Raw genomic sequence first — 26,256 nt, 5'->3', positions numbered from 1 at the left:
AAGGGGCTCAAGGCAACCCAACCTTCACCTGGCAACCATCTCCTGCTGACTATGGAAGCCATGAGCAGGGTCACTGGGGGGGGGGCAAAAAATCAAGGCAGTTGCTCACACTTGGGTCAGGGGCATCTAAGAAGGTCCCTTCACAGACCCGTTAGCCACTTTTTCTTGTGCTCAAGTCTACCTAGACTGGGCCCTAGGGACATCTGAAGGAGGGGCTCCACTAGCATTGGTCAGACTCCAAGGACACGACAAAGCACCTCCCCAGACACCTGGTACCACACAGCACACATAACACACACAGCCAAGCAGCGGGGGGCCCCAAACACGTGGCTGCAGTGCCAGGCAAGAAGCAGGGGTCCCTGGCAGCTTGGGACAGAAAAGCCCTATAGGCATGGCTCAGCAGTGTCCCCGAGCAGAGAGGGCACCAAGAAAAACACCTCAGACACTCCCGTCTCTGTGGGGGTGGCTGATCAGAGAGCAGGTAGGCCTTGACCTGTGGCCGGTTGCTTGGGGGGACCCTCATGTTAGCCATTCCCAGAACCGTGCCATATGACTTTGCAAAGGGTCCAAAGGCCAGGGCGTGAGGGTGTAAGGAACATAGGTTCACAGGTGGCAGACCCCACCTCAGACTCTTCAGAGCCCTGGGTGCAGAGCACTGGCTAAAAGGCCTTCTCTGAACCACGGGGTCCCTGGGAATAGTCCCCTGGCAACTGTGATGGCAAATGTGCTGTCCACAGGACTCTGATGGCCCATCCTCTCCAACTCCCTCCCTCTGAGGAATTCCTACAGTGCATTCCTGCTCCCAGCAGGAAGATGGGAGTTACCCTGCGAGATAGAGTGGACTGGTCACCAGCCCGAGCAGCAAGGCTGGACACGGATGGCCTGCTCTCCTGTGCTGTGATGATCCAGGGCTGGAGGACTTGGTAGCAGAGTGCCCCTTCCCTAAGGCACTTCTCAAAGTAGAAGCAGACGGAGCCTGCCTGAGCTTCGGCGTAAGCCCTCCTCCAGCCAAAACTTGCCTTCCTCTGACTTACTTGGCTCAGAAGCCCCCCAGGTTCATCCCATTGCTGCCCCAATCCTTCCCCACTCCCCACCCCCCACATATACACCAGTGTCAGCCAGGAGGCTGGGTGGGACTCATGTCTACAGAAAGGCACTTTTGCCTTCCTCTTTATTTGAAACAAGGTCTCACGTAGCTCAAACCCGTCTCAACCTCGCTACATGTCCCAGAATTACACTGCCATTCGGATCTTCCTGCTCCCATCTCCCAAGGGCTGGGATGACGTTGCTACCATGCCGGGTTTATTCAGTGCTGAGACTCAAACGCAGGGCTTCTGCCAACTGAGCTACACCCCAGCTGTTGTCCTCATTTCTGACAAACTATTTCATATTCATTATCTCCTCCCAGACCTTAAAGGTCTCTAGAGGCTGAGTCAGGTCTCCAGGTTCTACATAGCCCCACCATCACCACATGGCTCCGGAACAAAGAAGGGCCCTAAGGCCTCTGCCTTATGGCAAGCAAGAATTAAGGCCAGAGTCGATGGCCTGGCCATGGAGGCCCATCCCTGAGAGGCCTGTGGCTCAGTCAGACAAGGCTTTCTCAGGACCAAGCTGAGCAAAGGCTTCTGAACTGCTCTGGCCAGGTATCCCTCTTCTAAGGGGCACCTACAAACCCAGGAACAGGCACAAAACACCTTGTAATCCTCACCCGGAAGCCTGCAGATACCACTAGAGATGGCCCCTAATCCCAGCCCAGCCGTGGCCATGTCTCCCCTGCCCTGGCTTCAACACAGTGTCCACCAGCCCAGGGATACACCTCTCCTTCCTGTCTGAGTCATTTTAAAAGGAGGACCCTGTCCCCTCTAGTCAGGCAGGGCCCATAAGAAGCTGTTCCCACTGAATCTCAGTCTTGGCCTGGCACAACACGGGAGGAGAAAGGACAGCGTAGGAGAGGAGCAAGCCGCCCTGTGTCCTCCGGGCACCCCGGCGTCTCCCCCACGAACAGGCAGGAGGGGGGCTGCACTAGGCAGATGTGCAGAAAGCAAGTGCCCGGCTGGCGCTAAGAAAGGCCTGGGGAGCAGCTATGAACACCCCGCCCTTCCCCCCGGGCAGAGGGCACTGTGTGGGTCTCAGTACATGTCTGAGGGATGCATGTGGCCTGGGCTGATCCAAGGGCCAACTTGAATCAGTTGGCTGGGTTCAAGTGTTGTGTTACGAAGGATTCTGAGGCCCAACCTGAGCCCATGAGCAGAGGAATGAGGCTCAGCAGTACCTGTACCGGCACTAACCTCACCCATGCCCAGACCTGAGGCCCTCCACAGCCAAACAGGGAGCCCCAGGTCACTTCCTGGTGCAAGATGATCCAGGGTGGGGGGTGGGGGCACGTGAGAGATGGCTCAGTGGATAAAACACTAGCCAAATAAGCGTGAGGCCTGGAGTTTTGATCCCCAACATCCACATGAATGCTAGGCTGGTGTGCCGCCCTGCCTGTAATCCCAGGGAGGTGGGAAACCCTGACTACCTAGACCAGCTGAGTCAGTGCGAGCTGGGTTCAAGCGAGAGCCTGCCTCAGTGAACATAGTGGAGAGCGATTGAGGAAGACAGCCAACATCAACCTCCGGCCGGCACACGTGCAAACACACCAAACGCACATGCACACATGCATGCCCATCACACACACACACACACACACACACACCACACAACACATGAAAACATCGCTAGAAACTGCTTGTGTCCAAATGGGAGTCTTGGATCTGGCCCTGATCACCCAGGTCCCACCCCACATTGGGGACTGAAGCTCAAGAGACACTCCCAGCTTGCTCACCTTGGGCTGGAAGGACCCTCGGTGCTTGGCAGGCTCTGCCTCGGGCTTGGCCTCCTCCCCGGAGTCCTCACTGTAGCTCTCAAACTCACTGGAGCTCCAGCCTAGGTCCTCCGCCTCCCGGGGCGCCCCGTCACGGTGCACATCCTCGTAAAGCAGGTTCCTCTCCGCCCCTGCCATCAGGGACAGTTGGTGAGCTGGAGGCCCTGACCAGGCCTACCAGCCTTAGATCCTGGGGCCCAAGTTCTGAGCCCCAGTGAGGGAGGAGGGAGGAGGGAAGGGACAGGAGGGTAGTTCAGGTGATGGGGCCTAACCCTGGCCTCGGGTTCTGCTTCCTCCACCGTAAACCTGAGGTGATGGCAACATGTCTCCCACCTCTCAGGGAGATGAGGGTATAAGAAAATTGGCAAACACAAAAATGTCACACAAGAGGCTCTCTAATTCCTAATACCTACATAACATCTGCATCTGAAAACCAGGCACTCACTCTCAGCCTTCTAGGTGTTTCCTAGGGAAAGAGGGAGACCTCGGGCTTAAGTACGACTGGGGATTCCAGCATCCCCAGGGGTTGCTGGATAATTCTGGGTGCATCAATGGGAAGACACAGGAAGAGACTACACCGCCTCAATATCCCATCCTCCCATAGACTCCCTCTCCCAACTCTAAATGCCTGTGCACTCCCAGAGGTTCCAGTAGGGGGCGCTCCTGGCCCAGAATCCACAAGGAAACCCTTTTCTCCAAAGCCCCATAGGAAATGCCCTGGACTGAGAACTTAGGGGCACCCCTGTTTGGAGGCACAGAACCCATCAGGATACTCTGGAGGCTTCTTGCAAAGTCAGGTGTGAGTTGTCACCTTAAGGCTGAGGTGGGAAAGCCAGTCCTGAGTCTGGAGTGGACGATGCAATCCCAGCCCCAGATCCATCACAGGAGACCCTGGCAGGACCTTAACACCCCTGAGCTGTATTGTCCCCCGTAACCTGGAGAACCACCACAGCCCTCACAAAGTCAGTCAGATTCATGAGGGGGGATGAGGGTGAGATGCTTTTGTCCACACAGAAGAAAGAAAGAGAGAGAGAGAGAGAGAGAGAAAGCAGGCAAGCAAGCAGGCCTGAAAGACTGAAAGAAAGAGGGAGGAAGGGAGGGAAAGGGAAGAAAGGGAGAAGGAAGAGGGGGGAAGGGAGGAAAGAAGGGAGAGAGAAGGAAGGAGGGAAGGAGGGAGGGAGGGAGAGAAAGAAAGAGAGGGAAGGAGGGAGGCAGGGAAGGGGGAAAAAGATAATGGTGACTAATGTCCTAATATCCTCAGGGACAAAGCAACTGTCTCATTGGCCCTGACCTTGAGAAGGCTGAGCTGGATGTCCAGTTACTAAGTGGTGACCCCACAGCTATTACTTGAGAAGGCAGAGCCCAGATCTTAACAACGCCTAGAAGAAATCCCATAGTGCGGCATTCTAAGGCCTGAGAGCCCGTGAAGCAAAACCCCACCACCTCACACTTCCACCCGCAATGAATGTATTGTTTCTTACAGCTCTGTGATGGATAGGTACAAGGTCACCCCTCCTACTGGACAGATGGGAAAATGGAGCCCAGAGAACAGATGGTCTGGCCAGGGGCTGCCATCGAGCTGGGTGGAGCTCTATCCATTCATCATTGCTGCCTTGTGCTGGGGACCTGCCATCTCCCTACAATCACCCTGAAGATCACTCAGAAATACCCTCCCCACTGGAAACAGAGCCGCAGCATCCCCGAGAGTGTGCAGAGCCCAAGTACCAACCCCTCAGCCTGCTGACGGCTTCCTACTAGGGCCTCCAATCATACTCAAAGTTAGGGACCTCTCCCCCCACCTGCTCAGGGCCCTGTGTCACTATCCAATGGGCTCCTCATCACAGTCTGAGGACCAGGATGTCCATGATCCATTTTCACAGATAGCTCAACTGAGGAGCTCTCTGGGTGGCCCCTCCCAAGCCCTGTGAGTTCAGAGTGACATTTTAATTTGATAGGAAGAAGGCGAGGCCCACAGTAGCAGGGCCAGGACTTGATTCCAGGGCTGTGTGTGTCCAGCGGGGTGACAGCTGGCACAGTGGCTAAAAATCCATCCTTCAAGCTCCTGCTGGGTCCTGAGCAGGCACATGCCGCCAAGAACAAACAGCAGCCCTGCCCTGGGTGGGCGCCAGGCCCAGGCGCAGCTCTCTGCAGTCCTGTCTCCCTCCATCCTCACCGCCCCACAATGGGGGTCCCAGGGGTGGGTCTCGTGGTCCTCAGTTGGCAGGCTCACAGCTGGATGCAAACACAGGTGGTTTTACCCCCAGGCCATCTGCTCTTTAACTCCTCATCAAGGTGAAGACTGGTGCCCAGTGATCAGTTGCTTGACTTGATTCCTTGATTCAGGTAGGATAGCAGTGGGGGGGGGGGAGGGTGCCCCAATAGCTATTCAGACCTCCCAGCTCTAGGATTTCCCTGTGAGACTCCTTGCCTCTCAGCACAGAGCTCCATCTCTACCTCTCCCTGGATTCGGGTGGGCTGAAGGCAGAGCGCAGAGAAATGTGCTCCCAGCCTGACCCAGACTTGCTGAAGGGTGTGCGTGTCACTGGTCCACCTATCTGTTCCTGGGACAGGAGGCAGATGGCTCAGGGCCTGCTGGGCCTATCATGTAGTCTATGTGCTCTCCCATGGGACTATATGACCCAAGAGTAGATACAGCTGCTCCTATCAGAGGAGGGCTCCTCAAAAGCAGAGGTGGTGCTTTCCCCACTAGGTGTGGATCCCTTGAAAACAGGCAGAATAGTAGAGTAGAAAAGGCAGAAATGAAAAACCAGGCATGGTGGCACACGTCTTTAATCCCAGCAGTTGGGAGGCAGACGTAGGAGTATCACCATGAGTTTGAGGCCACACTGAGACAACATAGTGAATTCCAGGTCAGCCTGGGCTAGAGTGAGTAAGGCCCTACCTCAAAAAAAAAAAAAAAAAAAAAAAAAAAAGAAGAAGAAGCCAGGCATGGTGGTGCACGCCTTTAATCCCAGCACTCTGGAGGCAGAGGTAGGAGGATCACTGTGAGTTCAAGGCCACCCTGAGACTCCATAGTGAATTCCAGGTCAGCCTGGGCTAGAGTGAGATCCTACCTCAAAAAAACACACACACAAAAAAAAGGCAGAAATGGACTGGGGTCATAGCTCAGTGGTAGGGTGCTTGCTTAGCATGTATGAAAGCCTAAGTTCAATCCCTACCACCACATAAACAGGGTGTGAGGACACATGTCTATAATCTCAGCAATAGGGAGGTAGAGACAAGAGAATCAGAAGCTCAAGGTCAGCCTGTACAAGACAGAGAGTTTGAGGCTAGCCTGGACCACCTGAGACCCTGTCTCAAAGGAAGAGAAAGAAAGAGAGAGGGGAGGAGGGAGGGGAAAACAAGAGCCATACATCCACATCCCTCCTCAGTTGAGCTATCTGTGATCTGGGATGTGTGATCTGGGGCTGGTAGCTTAGCCTCTGTGTTGCAACTGCCATTACACTCTGCCTTTCCCAGGGTGTTCACTCTACAGCAGAATCAAATGAGTGACATAAAAATGCCACCCAAGCCGGGCATGGTGGCGCACGCCTTTAACCCCAGCACTCGGGAGGCAGAGGTGTGAGGATCTCCGTGAGTTCGAGGCCACCCTGAGACTACATAGTGAATTCCAGGTCAGCCTGAGCTAGAGTGAGACCCTACCTTGAAAAAAACAAAAGCAAAAAGCCGCCCAAATCCTGGGGGAGGGACAGAGCACTAGGCTTGGAGTCAGGATGAGCCAGGCTTGAATCCCAGCCTGGCTTCTACAACTCCTGTGTCTATAAAATGAGGGCATGACACCTCAGATCAAAGCTGTGACACAGACGACACATCACAGAGGGTCAGCCGAGGGTGGCGGCACACACCTGAGATCCCAGCCACTGGACAGGCTGATGATGTAGGAGGGTCATGAGTTCAAGGCCAGCCTCAGCTCCATGGCAACACCCTGTCTCAGGAACACAAGACTTAGGGACCTACCTCAGTAGCAGAGTGCCTGCCTAGCATGTACAAGCTAGAGTGTGTGTGAGTATGGGTGTGTGGGGGGAGGGGGGGGGTGTATGAAGTAGGCTGGCCTAATGTGTCCCAGCAGAGCCGCCTGTCACTGCTCCTCCACGTCTCTTCTAGCTGTGATCAGGAGGGCTCCACCGGCTCTACCACCCTCCCCCTCCTTCCTCTGCAGCCACAATCTCCCTGCCTATCTGCCCCTCCTCAGTTCTCAATCCAGAGCAGGGCGTGCGCCTTTCCCAAGCACTACGTGTGTCACACTTCAGGTTTGACAACAACCTGTCATCTCCCTCCACAGCCCTGGGGAGCCTGGACTACGACCACACTTTCCTGAGGGGGCTACCAGAGTGTGCAGGGGTGAGATGATTTTCCTCAGGGACCCACAGCAAGCAATGTCCTGTCCAGAACCCCCAAACCCTGTGCTGCCCAGTTCACCTATGCCTGAGTCCTCATACAGTTTCTGCCTGGATGACGGCAGGGGTGCAAAAGGCAAGGGACAGGGGACACTGAGTGGGGACAGAAGGAAGGGGCAGGAGAAAACCCTCCCTGCCTGCCCCAGAGACAGGCAGAGGAGTCCTGAAGAGACCATACCAGGCTGATGGACATCGGGGCTTTCGCAGGGGACGTCGTCATAAATCACATCTTCTTCCAGGGCGGGGAAAGTGAACCGGTCAACTGGAAGGGAAGCAGGAGGAGAGAGAGTGCCCACGCAGGCTGTGACATCCAGGGAGGACGGGCCAGTTGTCCCAAGCAGCACCGTCAGGAATGGAGTTCCCCGCTTCCCCACTTCCCACTGGCCCCAGTCCTTCAAGTTGGCCTCCCAGTCACCGCAGAGCCCCCCCAGCTGCCTCCTCGCCACCCACCGACACGCTCCCCGGCTGCAGCATCCACGCTGAGCACACGCAGCAGCCCCACGCGGCACTTGGCCTCGGGTCCTACCCCTCCCCCACCTCTGCTGACCTGCCATGTCACTTGTCTCTGTGGAGAGGCTGGGGAGCTAGGTAGATGGCAGGCCTGGCCACCTACCTCACCTAATGCACTCCACCAGCCTGAGCCGCCTGATGCCTCCCAGGGATCTGGCATCCCCTCGGCCCTGGCTCTTGCCCAAGCTGGCCCCTCCTCTAAGACCCAACTTCCCAACTGCACTGGAACCGGCTACTGCTGAGTATGGGTGTCCTCCCAGGGTAACTGAGCTTGGTCACAGGGAGCTCCCAATGCCCAGACCACCCAATGGGACTCCTGCTGGAACCTGTGTCCAAGGATACGGGATCAGAAGTGCTCACGGACAGTGGTTGGTCCATCACAGCCATCAAGACCACAGCAACCCTCTGCCTACACATACCCCCTTGACTGTCAAGTGCCCACCTCACTCTGCCAACAGGAGACGGTGCTACCTGATCTGGGGTGGGCAACAGGCAGGCAGGTGTCATAGAGTGGAGCAAAGACTTACTGCGACGAGAGCTCTTCCGCTTCCAGCTAGAACGCCGGACCCCAGAGAAAGCTGCGCCCACGGCATCCCCATTGCTCACCACAGCTGGTGCCCTGAAGGGAGAGATGGTGGCACAGTGAGCCGGCGGGCTCCAGCAGGGCTTTGACGGGCCAGCAGGTGATGACGGGTCTGGACAGCTTAGGGGCAGGTCACCAGGTTGACTCCAGCTAGGCTGTCCTCAGAGAAGCACATCCCTCATCTTCATATGACAGCCAACCTGCTACTGTCCAAAAGCATAAAGACCACAGGTCCCCACGTCACTAAACACCGAGCACTCGCTCCATGCCGGGGTCATTCTGCCGCCAGGGCTGTTCAGGGGAGGCCCTGTCTCCACCCTCCTCGCGCCAAGGTAGGGCAGCTGGGCCTCATCACCTCTGCCTAACGCAGGAAGCAAGGACTGGAGCGCCGCATGTGGGACAGCTTAGTCCCCACACCCGTGAGGACGGGCAGCCCAAGAATAGGGCATAAGCAGAGGCCTGGCCATGGCCGCCTGCACCAAAATCCAGGCGTGCGAGTTGGGGAAATGGTTCAGCAGTTAAGGACATTGGCTTGCAAAGCCTGCTGGTCCAGTCTCAGTTCCCCAGTACCCACATAAAGCCAGATGCACAAAGTGGTGCATGTGTCTGGAGTTAGATGCGCAGCATCCAGAGGCCCTGGTATGCGCTCGCTCTCTCTCTCTCTCTCTCTTATAAATAAATACAATTTTTTTTTTTTTTTGGTTTTTCGAGGTAGGGTCTCACTCTAGCCCAGGCTGACCTGGAATTCACTACTATGTAATCTCAGGGTGGCCTCGAACTCATGGTGATCCACCCACCTCTGCCTCCCAAGGGCTGGGATTAAAGGCGTGCGCCACCACACCAGGTTCAATAAATACAATTTTAAAAAAAATGATCCAGGGCTGGAGAGATGGCTTAGTGGTTAAGCGCTTGCCTGTGAAGCCTAAGGACCCTGGTTTGAGGCTCGGTTCCCCAGGTCCCACGTTAGCCAGATGCACAAGGGGGCGCACGCGTCTGGAGTTCGTTTGCAGAGGCTGGAAGCCCTGGCGCGCCCATTCTCTCTCTCTCCCTCTATCTGTCTTTCTCTCTGTGTCTGTCGCTCTCAAATAAATAAATAAATAAATTTTTAAAAAAAATGATCCAGGCAGTCATCTCCAGAGATGCCTCACTTCTGAGGCATTCTCTCCAGACAGCCCTAGCCTGGTCAGGGTAACACCAGACAGCCCACACTGGAGGCATCCTCCAGGACACCGGCCCTATTCCTCAGTACTCAAGGTCACGGAGCAAGGAGAAACCAAACCCTGCAGAGACCAGAGACGGCTAGGGAAATACATGTGGGATCTGAAACAGAGGAGAAACGCAGGCAAAATCCACAAGAAGTCTGGAGCTGGATGGTGGTAATGGCGTCTGCAGAAATTTGCCATCCTGAACACGCACGGAGGCCAGGTAAGAGGGCGACAGTGGGAAGAGGGCAAAGGGTGCCTGTTGCCCCACGGGCCACCTTGACAACTCCATAAATCTTAAATCATTCCTACATGAAGACTTCTTTTTAAGTCCAGAATTACACCTCACCCCCAAATAAAAGACAAGGACAGCCAGGCATGCGGTGATGCACGTCTTTAATCCCAGCACTCTCTGGAGGCAGATGTAGGAGGATCACTGTGAGTTCAAGGCCACCCTGAGACTACATAGTGAATTCCAGGTCAGCTGGGCTAGAGTGAGACCCTACCTGGAAAAAAAAAAAATGGCAACTCATGACCACCTAGAGGGCAGAGAGAGGCCTTAGATTGTCCAAGCCAGTGACCACCATTGCCAAGGAACAGACTGCACTGTCCTAATACTATAGCCCTGAGCAGGTGTGTGTGTGTGTGTACGTGTGTGTGTGTGTGTGTGTGTGTGTGTGTGTGTGTGTGTGTACATCAGAGTGCACAGGAGCACACTGCTGAATGCCCCATGGACCAGGCCCTTGCTTTTCACGGAACAACACTCTCTGACACCCACCCCTCGTTTGCAGGTAAACAGAGGAACCGGCCCAAGGTCACATGGTCCAGGAAGTGGCAGAGCTGGACTGTGATCCCAACTTGTTCAGCTCTCCCCACTGCTCCGCAGGCAGTGAGGCACGGACAGCTGTCCTGGTGCAGTCTCCCACACTGGCCTTCAGCCACATACAGCTGACCATCAGGCCAGAATATTCTACCATGGGCTCTTAGATAGCCTTCCCTTGACAGGAACCCTGAATGCTGTGGCTTAATCAGCACCACGCAGTTAAGAGCAGTTATCACCCATGTCCCTAACAGCAGTTAAAGTGGCCTCTGAGAGGGCCAGATTGGCACACCATGGGAGACAGGCAGTTTCCTTGGCTGGGCAGACAGAGAAAAAATGCCTTTAGTGGGTGGCTATAGTCTTACCCGAGATGACAGGGGGGTGACCCTACTTCCTTTTTCTTCCTGGCCTGGGTGAATTTTCCCACCAGCAGGCTGGCATGGCAGATTCCCTGTGCCCCGCATAGTACCGGGTGCATCACGTGCATCATGGACCAGGCAGCCCCTTCACCTTCATTTCACTGACCAACCATGGGTCTGGAAAGGCGGGCTTCCCTCATTCAATAAAAGCTCCAGAGCCCCTCCTCCCAGAGGAGCCTGCGCTCTCTGCTTCCTTCTCCTCTTGCTTTGAAATAAACTTTATTCTTTTGTTTGTTTGTTTGTTTGTTTTCGTTTTGTTTTGTGTTTTGAGGTAAAGTTTCAATCTAGCCCAGGCTGACCTGGAATTCACTATGTAGTCTCACACTAGTCTCGAATTCATGGCGATCCTCCTACCTCTGCCTCCTGAGTGCTGGGATTAAAGGCGTGCACCACCACAGTTGGCAACTTTTTTTTTTAACTCTTTAAAAAAAAAAAGAAAAGCAAAAGGTGTGCCAGGCGTGAGCTGCACGTGGTACAAGTTTAAGAAGCCTGACCTGACAGCCTCAGGCCACCTCCGCTTTGATAAGGGATGGTTGGTGACTGTGCAGGTGCCCACACACATGCTGCCTTTCTTGCTACCTGTGTGCCCCCCACACCTCACCCCACAGTCAGGCCTGAGGCCGGCACTGTTACCCGTTCTACAGGCCAGGTCTAAAGGTCAGTCTGCTTGCTACGAGGTGTTGACTCTTCCGCAGCTCGGAAGCTGAGGTACGCATTCAAATCTTCACCTACGTCCCATCTTCGCTGTGTCACAGGCCTCTACGCTTGTCTAGTTAGCCACCATTCTGTTTTTAATTTTTTTTTTAATTATTTATTTATTTATTTGAGAGCGACAGACACAGAGAGAAAGACAGATAGAGGGAGAGAGAGAGAATGGGCGCGCCAGGGCTTCCAGCCTCTGCAAACAAACTCCAGACACGTGCGCCCCCTTGTGCATCTGGCTAACGTGGGACTGGGGAACCGAGTCTCGAACCGGGGTCCTTAGGCTTCACAGGCAAGCGCTTAACCACTAAGCCATCTCTCCAGCCCCTGTTTTTAATTTTTGTTCTATTTATTTGAGAGCAACAGAGAGAGAAAGAGAAAATGGGCGCGCCAGGGCCTCCAGCCACTGCAAACAAACTCCAGATGCATGCGCCACCTTGTGTGTCTGGCTTACGTGGGTATTGGGGAATCGAGCCTTGAACCGGGGTCCTTAGGCTTCACAGGCAAGCGCTTAACCGCTAAGTCATCTCTCCAACCCGTCAGCCACCATTTTCATAAAAGATAAGAACTAGCACTCAGTATATTACGGCAGGCAGGGCCTCCAGTCTTCACTACTGCACCCTGGCTTGTGGCCCCCTCAAGTTCCTCAGGTGGAAGCCCTCACCAGCAGGGTGATGGTAGGAGGAGGTGGGGCCTTTGGGGAGATGATGAGGACAGGCAGTGTGATCAATAAACGAAGCCCGCCTGCTAGAACCCTGCCCCTTCCACTACGTCAGGTCACGATGAGAAAGCAGTCATCAGTGGCCCAGGAAACGGTCCCCAGCCGACTCTGATCTGCCACTGCCTTGATCTTGGACCTCGCAGCCTCCAGAACCATGAGAAACAAATGTCTGTCGTTCCTAAGACGCCCCACCCCAGTTGGATTCCTTCCTTCCTCCTTCCCTTCCTGCCTTGTGCTGGGGATGGATGCCAGGCCAGCTCCCTACCTCTGTGCTGCACCCTAAAAGTACAGAAGTGTTTCCTTACAGTAACCCAGACAAACAGATCCTGCTCAAGAGAAACCCTAAGGCCCAGCCCCAATCCCCAGGTGTAGCTCAGACAGCAGAAGGTCCTGAGTAAACTTGGAAGTTGACATCAGGGTGGGGCATCATCTCCCTCTTGTGAAGCCTTCGCCCCCAGTAAGCAGCCCCTCCCAGCTGCTGTCCCAGGAAGCTCTCCAGGCTCCCCAGCTAGAATGGGTCCTTGTCACTGTGAGCAAACACTCCTACTGGGACCTCCTCAGAGACTCCAGATAACCACCACAAACACCCATAAGAGGCCAGTTACCTCACCTGAGCTCTGCACTCCCAGTGCTTCTCAGCTCACACAGGAAACAAGGCTGGGCTGCACTTGCATGGCCTGGCTTACGCTTGCCAGGTGAGGAGGTCACTGCCACCAGCATGAGGCTGCAGGGCTCAGTGGAAAGGGGGGTTCACACAAGCTAGGGTGTCTATTCTATCCCACTGAGCTCTAAGGATCTGTGTGCCCCAGCTCCTCTTCGTGACAGTGGGGAGCTGCTCGGTCGTGCCTGCCTCACCCTTTCAGCCCCGTCACACAGCTGCCACCGTGACACCCATGTCTGCCTAAGAAGGCCCACTCCCACTCAAGAACAGTCATATCCAACCCCACTGTGGTTAGTTTTGCAAACCTCTAGGTGCAAATGGAGAGCAGGTCCCACGGGACTCCTTCCCAGCTGCATGAGGTAGAGAGAAGGGATCCCCAAGCCCAGAGTCATGTGGCTGGGTCCAGACATCTGGGAAACAAAGGGTCTTTTCTGAAACAAGGTACAAAAAGTATTCTAGAGAAAAGACTCCACCTTTAAGGATACAGAGAACTGGAACAGTGTTCACCTTAAGAGGCCAGAAGGGGGCTGGAAAGATGGCTTAGCGGTTAAGGCACTTGCCTGCAAAGCCAAAGGACCCAGGTTCAATTCCCCAGGACCCACATAAGCCAGAGGCACTAGGGGACGCATGCGTCTGGGGTTCATTTGCAGAGGCTGGAGGCCCTGGTGCACCCATTCTCCTCTCTCTCTCTCTCTCTCTCTCTCTCTCTCTCTCTCTTTCTCTTTCTCTCTCCCTGCCTATTTCTATATCACTCTCTCTGACTCAAATAAATAAATAAATAAAATTGTTTTTAAAAAAAGAGGCCAGAAGGATAACCCAAGCTGGAGCTGAGGGAGAGCAGAAGTCTCCATCCATCCAAGGTGGACAGCCCTGCTCACAGCACTGCCACTGTCCCTGGGAGTCCCCTATCACCATGCAAGTGACCCAAGTGACAAAAGTAAGACAGACCCTCAGGATGAAGCCCACTGCTGGGTTCTCTTTATTATTTTTTTTAATTTTATTTACTTATTTATTTGAGAGAGTAAGAGAGAAAGAGGCAGACAGAGAGAGAGAATGGGTACACCAGGACCTCCAGCCACTGCAAACGGACTCTAGATGCATACACCACCTTATGCATCTGACTTACTTGGGTCCTGGGGAATCAAACCAAGGTCCTTTGGCTTTGCAGGAAAACACTTTAACTGCTAAGCCATCTCCCCAGCCCCTCACTGGGTTCTCTTTAGGACTGGGCACTTGCAGGTTGACAATGCATATATTTGGGGGCTGGAGAGATGGCTTAGCAGTTAAGGCACTTGCCTGCAAAGCCTAAGGACCCAAGTTCAATTCCCTAGGACCCATGTAAGCCAGATACACAAGGTGGCACATGTATCTGGAGCTCATTTACAGTGGCTGGAGGCCCTGGCACACCCATTCTCTCTCTCCCTCCCTCTTTCTCTCTCTCTCTCTCCTTTTTTTTTTTTTTTTTTTTTTTTGGTTTTTTGAGGTAGGGTTTCACTCTAGTACAGGCTAACCTAGAATTCACTCTGTAATCTCAGGGTGGGCTTGAACTCATGGCGATCCTCCTACCTCTGCCTCCCAAGTGCTAGGATTAAAGGCGTGCATCACCACGCCTGGCTGTCTTCCTCTCTTAAATAAATAAAAATATTTCTTTCAGGCTGAAGAGGTGGCTTAGCAGTTAAGGTGTTTGCCTGCAAAGCCAAAGGACCTCAGTTTGATTCCCAAGGATCCATGTAAGCCAGATGCACAAGGGGGCACATGCATCTGGGGTACGTTTGCAGTGGCTGGAGGCCTTAGCATGCCCATTCTCTCCTTCTCCCTCTCTCCCTCTCCCTCTCTCTCTCTCTCTCTCTTTCAAGTAAATTAATAAAAATAAAGTTTAAAAACAAAACAAGAAAAAAAATTTTTTTCCAGGTAGAGTCTCGCTCTAGCCCAGGCTGACCTGGAATTCACTATGTAGTCTCAGGCTGGCCTTGAACTCACAGCAATCCTCCTACCTCTGCCTCTCAAGTGCTGGGATTAAAAGTGTGTGCCACCATGCCCAGCCTAAATAAATAAACAAATAAATATTTTTTTTTAAAGGCACAAAAAGATCACCTGATCTAAAGCCTCAAAGCAGCTGAGCACTGGCCTGTGCCGGTTCAGCAGCAGGGAGGAGGACGCACACACCTGCCCCTACAGACTGGGGATGAGACCTGCCCCTGCCGCCTGGCTGAGTGAGTGCACAGAGCCAAGCCACCAGTTGTGGACCTGGATGATCATCCCTTCCACTTCCTGCTGTGAGGAAGACCACAGGCAAAATGCTGAGCGCAACTCAGTGCCTCGACATCCACATCTGTAAAGCCGGCAATGATACCTCCTCCCCAAGGGCTCCCTCCCACAGAGATGGCTTCCAGGACCCAGTCTGTTTGTCCTGCGCCACCCAAACCCATGAGTGGAGTGGCGAGAAGCCATGTGAAGAAATGCGGGGTTGGGGAGGGAAGAGGCTTGGATCGCCTACATAACAGTTTTCAGAAGGAGCAAGCATCAGGGACACCAAGGAACCATCTCGTATGGCCTGGCCCCCACACATAGGTGCCACCCCAAACTCAGCTTGCTACTGCTCCAGGGGCCAGCACCTGCCTCCCAGACATCTCAGGGGCCCCACACTCAGCCATCGAGACCATGGACAGGTACTGCGCTGAGCTGGAACAGAACACAGGTTCCCATGGGAAAATGTTCACTGTATGTAATTAGGTTAAAAAAATTAGTGAGCCATGAAACAGCATTGCAATAAAACCACAGTCCTATAAAACCTGGAATATGTGCCCGGCAGGGAGACCGGACAGAAACACACAGGAGAGATTAAAAAGGTTACTTTCAGCCTGTCATTTTCTGTCCTTTCAATTTTTCCTACAATAAATATGTTTGAATTTACAAAAAAAGAAGGGAGGCAATGAGGAAGGAGGGAAGGAAAAGAGGAGAACAGATCTCAGGAATATCAAGACTTGATTCCCAGGCTGAACAGACGGGTCAGCATTAAAGATGCTTGCTTGCAAAGCCTAAAGGTCTGGGTTCTATTCCCTAGTACCCAAGTAAAGCATTATGAACAAAGTGGAGCATGTGTCTTTGGGTTCATTTACAGTGGCAAACGAATATATATGTATATATTTTTTCTATCTATCTGTCTGCTTGCAAATAAATAAGCTATTTTTTAAAAAAGAATTGATTCCCAGGGGCTAGAGTGAGATCAGGGCTACAGACCCCACTGAGGCTGCAGGAGGCCCTGGGCTTCTCCTCCAGCAGCAAGAATAGAACACGGGTTCTGGGGGGTGGGGGGGAATTTTGAATTTGAGACAAGGTCTATGTGCCCAGGCTGCCCTGGAACTCACTATGCAGCTCAGGCCGGTCTTGACCTCGCAATCCCCTTGCCTAAGCCTGAGTGCTGGGACTACAAACACACTCCCCCATACCTGGCTCAGAACACAGGTTCTGGAAACCGCACGGGGTTAGCCCCGGCTTGGCCTTGTCTTGCTCTGTGACCTTGAGCTGTCTGTCACGACTTCTCAGTGTCTGTTGCCACATCTGTAAGAGGTGGGAGTGCCCGTCCCTCAAGCCTGTTGTAAGAATTTGATGAGGTAAGGAAGGTCACATTCTTAGCACGGGCTTGGCTTTTATTAAATGATAAATACACAGGATGTATCTGGCGATGGAGCCCATAGGCACAACACCAGCTGGCCCAGAATGCCATCTCTCTAGCCTGGGCACTCAGTAAAATGTGCCGACGGATGGGAGGAGAAAGGCGAAAGTCAATGGAGCCCCAAAGTGGGCAGAGTTCTGTGCCGAGGCTTCAAACATGTCCTGGACACGCAGAACACTGGAGAGGAAACACAGGGCCCAAGTGTCACTTGAGAGCCCCTCCCCTCCAATCAGGGCTCTCAGTTTGCGAAGTGGGAGCCAGGACAATGTCCCCCTTCCACGGCTGCCATGTCAGTCTCCTGTGGCTGCTGTAACAAATCAACACAATCCTAGAGACTTAAAGACACAAATTTATCTTGGACTTGTGACAGTCAGAAGTCCAAATACGTTTCCCAGAGACTAAGGCAAGGTGGTGGTGGCAGGACTGTGTGTCACCCAGTGGAGGCTTTCGAGCTAGGGTATCCACCCGCAGCCCGCTCGCAGCCCAGAATAATTACGAATATGGCTCAACACAAGTCAAAAACCGCACAGGTCTTGAACATGAACTTTGTAGATTACAATGCCACACCATAATGTCACACAAAATAGATGTGTGTTCTTGTAGCCTCTGCATTACAGGCTGGACACCCTTGGAAGATGTCTGCATTCCCTGGCTCAGGAACCTGTCCATCTATAAAGTTGGCAGCGTGGCATCTTTCCTTCTCTCTTTCTCTCGCTGACTAATCCCTGGCCTCCCTCTTATGAGGCCCCTGTGATGATATCAGGCCACTCAGAAGACCCTGGGATGGTCTCCCCATCTCAAGATCCATTGCTCAATCGCATCGCAGAGTCCCCCAACCACATACAAGAGCACACTCGCGATCTCTGGAATCAAGGCATGGACAGCTGTCATTCCGCCTACCTTAGTTACGCAGAGCAGAATGAGGTGTGCGCAGAGAGGGCCGCAGGAGCGAAAGGCCCACGTGCATCTAAGTATCACCCCTGCGCCCTTCTCTGGGCTGGGCACTGGGGGGTAGAAGGCCAAGTCTCACTGCTGCAGGCACCCAGAGACGCCCCCGCAGACTCCACCCAGGGTGTTACATATGTAGACGGTTCTCATGCATGCCTCTTGCAGGAAAAAGGCTGAATGGGTTTTTCACTGTGTCCTCAAAGGACCTGGGATCCAAAGACCTGATATGGAAGCTTTGAAACCAGGAAAAGAAATGAAGGTAAGAGAAGAAGAGAGGGGGGGGGGGGGAAAAAACAGCTGTCCCAATTCAGGGACTGGCAAAGGGGTCAGAGGGAGAAACAGAGACCTGGACCCCAAAACTCTACCATGAGGGACTCCACTAGAACAACTTGTATCTGCCAGGCCTTGGGCCCCAAGCTGCAGGACAGGACCGAGGAGCTCAGGTGCTCTGAAGTCAGGAAACAACCATGTAAGAGGAGCTTAGGGTTCCCAACAACTCCAGCTGAGTTACATAGAAGCAATGTGGAAAACCGCTCTGGGGACTGGGGGGCCTTCTAGCCTTGCTGGCCTGTCCATAGGAGCCCACGCTTGACACACCCAGTGCCACAGGCCCACCAGCCCCTTCACTCCTGGTGCAGTGAGGAGGCTGGCTTTGCTCTCTCTCCCAGGAACACACCGACCCTTCCCCGTCCCAGGCTGCAGGCCCAGGCGAGCGCTCCAAACCAACAGCACGACAGACAGGGCTCCGGCTCTACAGAAGCCCAGGGAAGGGAGGACAGGGACCTCTAAGGAGCCAGTTAGTGTCCCGAGGAGCTGGGCCAGGAGCCAAACCCTGAGCCTCCAGAAAAGGTAGAGGCATAGGGGACTGTGGGGCAGAGGCAAGAAGCAGGCAGAAAAAGCAAACCACTTCAGAGGGAGCGGAAGTCCGCGGCTCTGCTCAGCAGGCACAGATGTGGGCCTGCGGCCCAGAGAAATACCAGCAGCCAGCGGCCCGCAGCTCACGCCCCGGGTCCCAGTGCATGCCCAGCGCCGCTCTTCAAGTCTTGATTTCCTCTGTGAGAGCTCGCAGTGGAGGTGAAGGAGGGTCATGAGTTCACAGCCTCCGAAGTCCACCAGGACAGACCAACCCCCACAGGCTTCAGGAAGACCGGCTTCGAGTCATCAGGACCTAGCCCAAGCCCTGACATTGACTTCAATTATCTAAGCCTCAGTTGCTCAGAATGAATGTAATTGATGATGGTGCCTGTCCCCTAGAGCTCCCCAAGGTATAAATAATACATTAATGTGCCCAAAGCACTTAGTACGACATGGCTCAGTAAGTATGGCCCATGCTATCTACGCCAGAAAGTTCAGAAGACATGAACTGTGGCCTCAGTGAAACCGCTCAGAATCCCCCTTCCTCTTCCTCTGGCTTCTGGCTCAGGTCCCATCAGAACCCAACCTCAGAGGTTCAGTTGTTAAAGGTTGAGTTCCTCATTTCCATGGAGACGCTGAAAGTCACTTTCCTGACCCCCCCCCCTCCCCGGTCCCTCCATCCATCATTCTCTCAACAAGGATGTCCTCAGCACTCCCCGCTGTACTTGGGACTGCAATAAGTCATGGGCAGCAAACAAAACACACCCCCAAGACTAAGTCCCTGTCCCCTTGGAACTAAAGGACAAGTAGGGAGTCCCACCCCATGCTCTCCACCCTAGCGACAGTTCTGTGGGCAGGGGAAGAGAAAGATTTCTCTTCTCATTTCAAGGACAGGGCCTCACCAGGAATCATACACCAGCCTTTACCACCAGGCATGACCAAGTTTCCCCAGGCAGAGTCTGCAGGACATTCTGCAGCATCTTGGAAATCACTCTCCCAAGAGCTCACACTCATCTCAGCAGGCAAAATTCTCATTCCAGAAAGCAAACCAGAGGGCTGGAGAGATGGCTTAGAGGTTAAGATGCTTGCCTGGGAAGCCTAAGGACCCAGGTTCGATTCCTCAGTACCCACATAAGCCAGATACACAACGTGGAGCATGCATCTGGAGTTCATTTACAGTGGCTAGAGGCCCTAGTGTGCCCATTCTTTTCTCTCGCTCTCTGAGTCTTCCTCCCTTTCTCCCTCTCTCTCACAAATAAATAAATACAATTTTTTAAAAAGCAGAAGAAGCAAACTAGGGATCCATGTAAGGTAAGGCCTCCCACCAGGATCCCACAGTGTGAGGACTAAGGGCAGAGTGCTCAGTGGGGGGCTCTGTTCTGAATGCAAGTGTGCCAGTTGCCCATCACCGTGGGGAATGGCAGAGATGAGGACACCCGAGCGTGGGCCTTTAGCTGCAGCCCTAGAACGTGGTCACCATGGCCATGGGAACTATCGCTGTGTTGTACTGTTAGAGCTCTCCCTGGGGAATGAAGACGCAGCCAATCAGCCGACAGCTGAAACACTGTTTTCCCTTTACCCAGCAGCAAGATGGACACGCTCCCAGCCACTCTTACATCTCAGGATGGCTGAGCAGAAAGGCATATCCCTATAGTTGCCACTGGACCTCTCAGCAATGCCAGCTGCTCTGTCCGCCCCACAGCAGCCAGCGCCTCCCTCCCGCAAGCTGAGCAAGTGCATGAAGAGACAGAGATGTCACAGCCCTCAGAGCCAGAGGTGACCTGCCACCGGGTCCTCTGCCATTACTGTGGCCTGCTGATTGCCTGGTGTAGTGATCTGGATATGAAGCATTCACTCCCCACTCCCCAGCCCAACAAAAGGTTCACATGTCAAAGGCTCATCCTCAGCTGGTGGATCATGGGGTGCTAACCTCACAGTGGGTTAATCCATTGATGATCCCCTACTGAATGGGCTACTAGGAGGCAGGGCCTAGATGGAAGAAAGACGTCACTGGGGGTGTGTCAGTAAAGATGTATCCTGTCCCTGGCACTGTCTTTCTTTCTCCTCTCTCTTTTTCTCTCCTTCTTTCTTTCCTCTCTCTCCCCCCCCCCCCCTCATTTTTCTCACTCTCCTCTCTCATTCTTTCTGTCATGAGGTAAGCAGCTTTCCTACCTCACTCTCCTGCCTTGCCACAGACCTAAAAACAATGGATCCAAGCCCGAGACAAGCCATGTCTATCACATCTGCCAGGGCCCAAGAGACATGACAGAGGAAGTAGCTATTCAAACACGGGTGCTGCTCTCACTACTAGCCTGACAACCTCCTCAAGGGAGATGGTGGTAGACACTGAGAAGACGCAAAAGTCATCAGAGGGCTGGAGAGATGGCTTAGCAGTTAGGTACTTTCCTGCAAAGCCTAAGGACCCAGGTTCAATCCCCAGAACCCACATAAGCCAGATGCACATGGTGGCACATATGTCTGGAGTTCGTTTACAGTGACTGGAGACCTGACATGCCCATTTGCTCCCTCCCTCTCTCTCTCTCTCCTTGCAAATTAATTAATTAATTAATTTTTTAAAAATCATCAAAGCAGAAATTCTGAGGACGCAGAGAGTTCAACACCAAAAAAGACTTATAACACACCTGCCATGGCTCAGGAAACACTGTAGAAGAGAGGGTGGAAAGATTTTAAGAGTCACAGGCTGGGAAGGAATATCCTGGGGCATTGTGCCCACCCCCTCAGAGACTGACTATTACATTCATGACCCCACAGTGATCACCAATAACCACACTGACACTGAGAAGGGTCCTCAGTGGAATCAAGGCAGGAGAGAGGGGATGTAGAGTATAACCCAATGAAAATATAATCCACATGCAATATGCACATACTGTAAAATTCATAATTAACTTTTAAAAATGGACCCAGGGATGGAGGGATTGCTTAGTGGTTAAGGCACACCTGCGAAGTCTAAGGAACCCAGGTTTGATTCCCCAGTACCAATGAAAGCCAGATGCACAAAGTAGTGCACGCATTTGAAGTTTGTTTGCAGTGGCTGGAGACCCTAGTGTGCCCATTCTTTCTCTCTCTCTCTAGCAAATAAATAAATAAATAAAAATAATAATAATAAAAACTTTTGAAACAACTGGAAACAGCTTATCATGGATTAAAGCCATGAGTGTAGCAGTTACTTTCTCAATGCTGAGACAAAAATACTGGATCAAGAGGAAAGGGTTTGTTTAGGGTCACAGTTTCACAAGGAAGCTTCATCATGGGGAGGAAACACGGCAGGAGCAGACAGCTGCCATCTCGTTTTCACATCAGCAGGAAGGAAGCAGAAAAGCTCAAGAGCACCAAGGCCTCAAGCACCTCAAGTCCCGTCCCCAGTGACACACGTCCTCCTCCAACAAGGATCCACTTCCTAAAGGCTCCACAAGCTTCTCAAACAGTGCCACCCACTGGACATCAAGTGGCCAAACACATGAGTCCATGGGAACTTTATGTTCAAACCAATACAATGAGCCAAAATAAATCTTCCATCCTTTAAATTATTTATCATGGGTATTTCATCACTGCCCCAGAAAATGACTAACATACCTGAAGTACGTGTCATCAGCCTGTCCTCATAGCCACCCACCAGATAGGAGTGACCAAGTCTTCATCGTTCAGACAGAACACACAAACTCAGAGAGGAGACAGAGTGGCCTGCATGGCCCACCTGGTGGCAAGCACTGAATGGAGACCATGTTAAATCCCAGAGGCACAACCTCAGGAGAGAATGCATCCAGAGCAGCTGGAACAGGTGGCCAGGTAAGCACTGTGTCTGTCTGTCCACATACCCCTCTCCGTGCCCTCCCTGCAAGACAGGAGCTCTATTATCCCCAGTTTATCCAATGAGCCCAGGCCCTCAACCAGCTTGCTAGTGAGCAGCAGAGCCAGCTCCATGTGGCCCCAGCCCTCACCTTGCCAGCCACAATGCCAAGGCCCTCTCCTCACTCCCTGTCCCCCCCCACACACACACCAGCTTGTGGATCAAGTGAACATAAGGGAGAAAGGTCACTTTTAGTTTGAGTCTGAGGTATCACCTGGGGCCTCAAGGGCTGGGGACTTGGTTGCAACAAATGGGTTTTTGGGAAGTGACAGAGGGTCTGACCTTGTCAATGTTTAAATCCCCTGATGGACATGTAATAAAATGACATTCTGAGCCAGGCGTGGCAATGCACGCCTTTAATCCCAGCACTCAAGATGCAGAGGTAGCTAAATTGCCCACCCTAAGATTACATAGTGAATTCCAGTTCAGCCTGAGCTAGAGGAGTAAGACCTTATCTTAAAAAAAAAAAAAGAAAAAAAAAGGAGGGGAGAGGCTAAAGAGGTGGCTTAGCAGTTAAGGTGCTTGCCTGCAAAGCCAAAGAATCCAGGTTCAATTCCCCAGGACCCACATAAGCTAGATGCACATAGTGGTACAAGTGTCTGGAGTTCATTTGCAGTGGCTGAAGGCCCTGGCACGCCCATTCTCAATCCCTCTCTCTCTCTCTCTCTCTCTCTCTTACACACACACACACACACACACAAACACACATCAATAAATAAATAAATGATGGCATTCTGGGGAGGTAGAAAGTAGGAAGTGAGGATTAACTGGAAAAAGGAAGTCACTCGAGGATGAGCCCTGGAAAAATAAATCGAGTCCTCTGCTCCTCCTTCAGTCTTTCTGCTTTCAGGCCAGCATGAGATTAACATCTTCCTCACTCACATGCTCCATCGCCATGATATCTGCCCCAGCTCAGACCCACATTGGTGCATCTGGCCAAGCATGGACTGAGCCCTCTGAATCCATGAGCTGAAGCAAACCTTCTCTCCTGAAGTTGTTGAATCAGGTATTTTGTCACAACAACAATGAAAAGTCTAACACAGACACTAAGACACTGAAGCCCTGCAGCTCCCAACTGGGTCCAGCTACTTATCAGGAGCTCCAGAGCTCAAGCAAAAGATGAGCAGGGCAGCCAGGCAAAGCCAGGCCAAGTGCACAGCTCCCCAGAGGCGCCCGGCGGAAAGGCAGAGAGGCAAAGGGAACTGCCCTCCACACTGATCTGCTTGCAAAGCAGCATTTGCCTCGTGACCACTTTGGGAAGCTTAACAAGAATTGGTAAAATAAGCATGTCAGCTGGAGATGTGGCTCAGTTGGAAGGGTGCTGGAAGCCTTCCCGCCACACAAGCCACTTTCCAGGAACACTTAGGAAAAGTGGTAGGCTCCCCCATTCAGCCTTGTTTATGCCTTACACCGCTAGGTGGATGCCATCATTCCATCAAACTGATAGGGAAACAGGCCCAAAGAAGCTCCCACACAACCCAGGGTCACCTGGCTACAATGCTGAAGGGCTAAGCCAATTGCCTCCAGGAGATACTTGCAACTTCAGGCAAGTGTGGGGCTGGAGAGATGGCTCAGTGGTTAAAGGAACATGCTTGCAAAGCCTGACAGCCCAGGTTCAGTTCTCTAGTACCCATGTAAAGCCAGATGCACAAAGTAGCACATGCATCTGGAGCTAATTTGCAGTGGCAAGAGGCCCTGGTGCACCCATTCTCTCTGTGTGTCTGTCTCTCTCTGCTGGCAAATAAATAATATATATATATATATATATTTAGAGCTGGATAGATGGCTCAGTAGTTAAGATACTTTCCTAGGATTATACTAAGTGAGGTAACCCAGGCCCAGAAAGCCAAGTGCCACATGTTCTCCCTCATATGTGGATCCTAGCTACAGATGATTGGGCTTCTGCGTGAGAAGGAAAATAATTAGTAGCAGAGGCCAGTAAGTTAAAAAGGAGCTATAAAGAGAAGAGAAAGGAAGGGAGGAGGGTACTTAACAGGTTGGTATTGTATATATGTAAGTACAATGATTGTGATAGGGAGGTAATATGATGGAGAATGGAATTTCAAAGGGGAAAGTGCAGTGGGGGGAGGGAGGGTATTACCATGGGATATTTTTTATAATCATGGAAAATGTTAATAAAAATTGTGAAAAGGAAAAAAAAGAAACAACTAGAAAAAGGATACTTTCCTACAAAACCTAAGGACCTGGGTTCAACTCCCCAGTACCCATGTAAAGCCAGATGCACCGTGTCACATGCACCTGGAGTTTATTTGCACTGAGAGAAAGCTCTGGCTCTCTTATTCTCTCTCTCTCTCTCTCTCTCTCTCTCTCTCTCTGCTTTCAAATAAATAAATATATAGAGAGAGAAAATATTTTTTAAAAAACAGAGAGAGATAGCTCAGTGGTTAAGGCACTTGCCTGTGAGGCGTAAGGACCCAGGTTCAATTCCCCAGTGCCCATGTAAAGCCAGATACATTGTCTGGAGTTCATCTGCAGTGACTAGAGGCCCTGGTGTACCCATTCTATCTGTCCCCCTCTCTCTAAAAAATAAATTAATTAAAAATAAAACCAGAGACCGTGAAGAGAGCGGGCAAACGGCGAGGAGCAGAGGCTGGGCCCCTCCTGGGGAGCAGTGCCCCACTCTGAGCCATCCTGACGGAAGATGGAAAATCAGCAGCAGAAACACCAGCCCTGTCAGGCCACTGAGTCACCTGAGCTCAGCACGGCACAGCACTGGCATCTGGCACCAACTTGACAAGAGATCTGGGCACAGAGTCATTAGGCCAAGCTCAGGATTGTCCAGATAAACACAACAGGAACACTGGCTGGGCAGGGGACAGAGCGAAAGCTTGCGGGGAAGGGCTGAATGGAAGAGCCGCGCGGTGACAACGTCCTGACCCTGAGCTCAGGCCCTGCGGAAGGGGGGCCTTTGGCTCCGAGCCTCGTGGTTCTGCTCAGGGGCTCCCTCACCCATCCTATCCCATCCTTTTGTAAAGTTACACTCATGTGCTCAACATGACCTCCCCACACACTCTGCCTGAGGGTGGCCCAGACCCCTGGGCATCTGCCCCATCCCACCTCATCCCGTCCCCAGCCCTCCCCCATGCTGCGTGGCTTTGTAGCTTTGTGCCTGGTGTCCCATGGGGATCCTGGCCACAGCAAACCATCCCAGCCGGAGCAGGGAATGGAGGTTCTCATTTATTTTTATTGAGAGAGGGAGAGGGAAAAAGAAAGAGGCAAATAGACAGAGAGAGAGAGGGCACACCAGAGCCTCCAGCCACTGCAAACGACCTCCAGACTCATGCACCACCACGTGCATCTGCCTTACGTGGGCTCTGAGGAATCGAACCTGGTCTTTTGGCTTTGCAGGCAAGTACCTTAACAGCTAAGCCATCTCTCTAACCCAGGAATGGTGCTTCTTAATCACCAAGGTCACACTGAGCTCTTTCACCCAGTCAAGCTGGACAGAAGCCCTCCGGGATGTCCATCTTATGGGCAGATCATGAGCAATGAATGCAGACAAGGCCTCCCTCCCCCGCAAGGCATCTGGGAGGCCTGGGCACATCTGCTTGAGCACCAGCCCCAGGCCTGGGGCAAAGCAGCTCCTCTTGCCCTCCCTGCCAGAAGCTTTAAGTTCAGGGCTCCAGGTGCCCCTGACCATTCATTAGGCCTTCATTTCATAGAAGAAGAGACTACTGCCCAGGACACAGAGAGACTGTGATTCAAAGTGCCACTGACCACGGGTGGAACTAGGGACAGGGGAAAATATCAGTGACCCACTTTCCACATGAGAAAGCCAGAATCCAGAGAACCCTCCACTCCACATGGCCCCATGGTAAGCACTTCAGTGGGGATAAGACAAGGAGTCCAGGGTTCCAGCCCTTGGCCACCAAGGTGCCCTGCCTCCTGCACACTCCCGGGCACAGAAGGGCAGAATTGCAAGCAATGACTGTAAGAACAGGAACGGGTCCAGGCATGGAGACTCAACGCCTACAGACCCAGCGTTT

The 26,256-nt window shown here is 52.7% G+C and overlaps 1 protein-coding gene across 1 annotated transcript in view; it reads right to left on the bottom strand.

Annotated features, from left to right (window-relative positions):
* The window catches only part of Arhgef10l (Rho guanine nucleotide exchange factor 10 like), a 148,103-nt gene that overhangs the window by 111,745 nt on the left and 10,102 nt on the right, over positions 1-26,256 (bottom strand). Inside the window, exons 5-7 of the mRNA XM_045149085.1 lie at positions 8,322-8,413; positions 7,463-7,546; positions 2,828-2,997 (exon numbers count right to left, since the gene is read on the bottom strand). Coding sequence (XP_045005020.1) covers positions 2,828-2,997; positions 7,463-7,546; positions 8,322-8,413 — 346 coding nt within the window. The remainder of the gene's footprint in view (positions 1-2,827; positions 2,998-7,462; positions 7,547-8,321; positions 8,414-26,256) is intronic.

Source organism: Jaculus jaculus, chromosome 5, assembly GCF_020740685.1.
Source record: "Jaculus jaculus isolate mJacJac1 chromosome 5, mJacJac1.mat.Y.cur, whole genome shotgun sequence".
Lineage (NCBI taxonomy): Eukaryota > Metazoa > Chordata > Mammalia > Rodentia > Dipodidae > Jaculus > Jaculus jaculus.
This window is presented reverse-complemented; position numbering and strand designations above follow the sequence as displayed.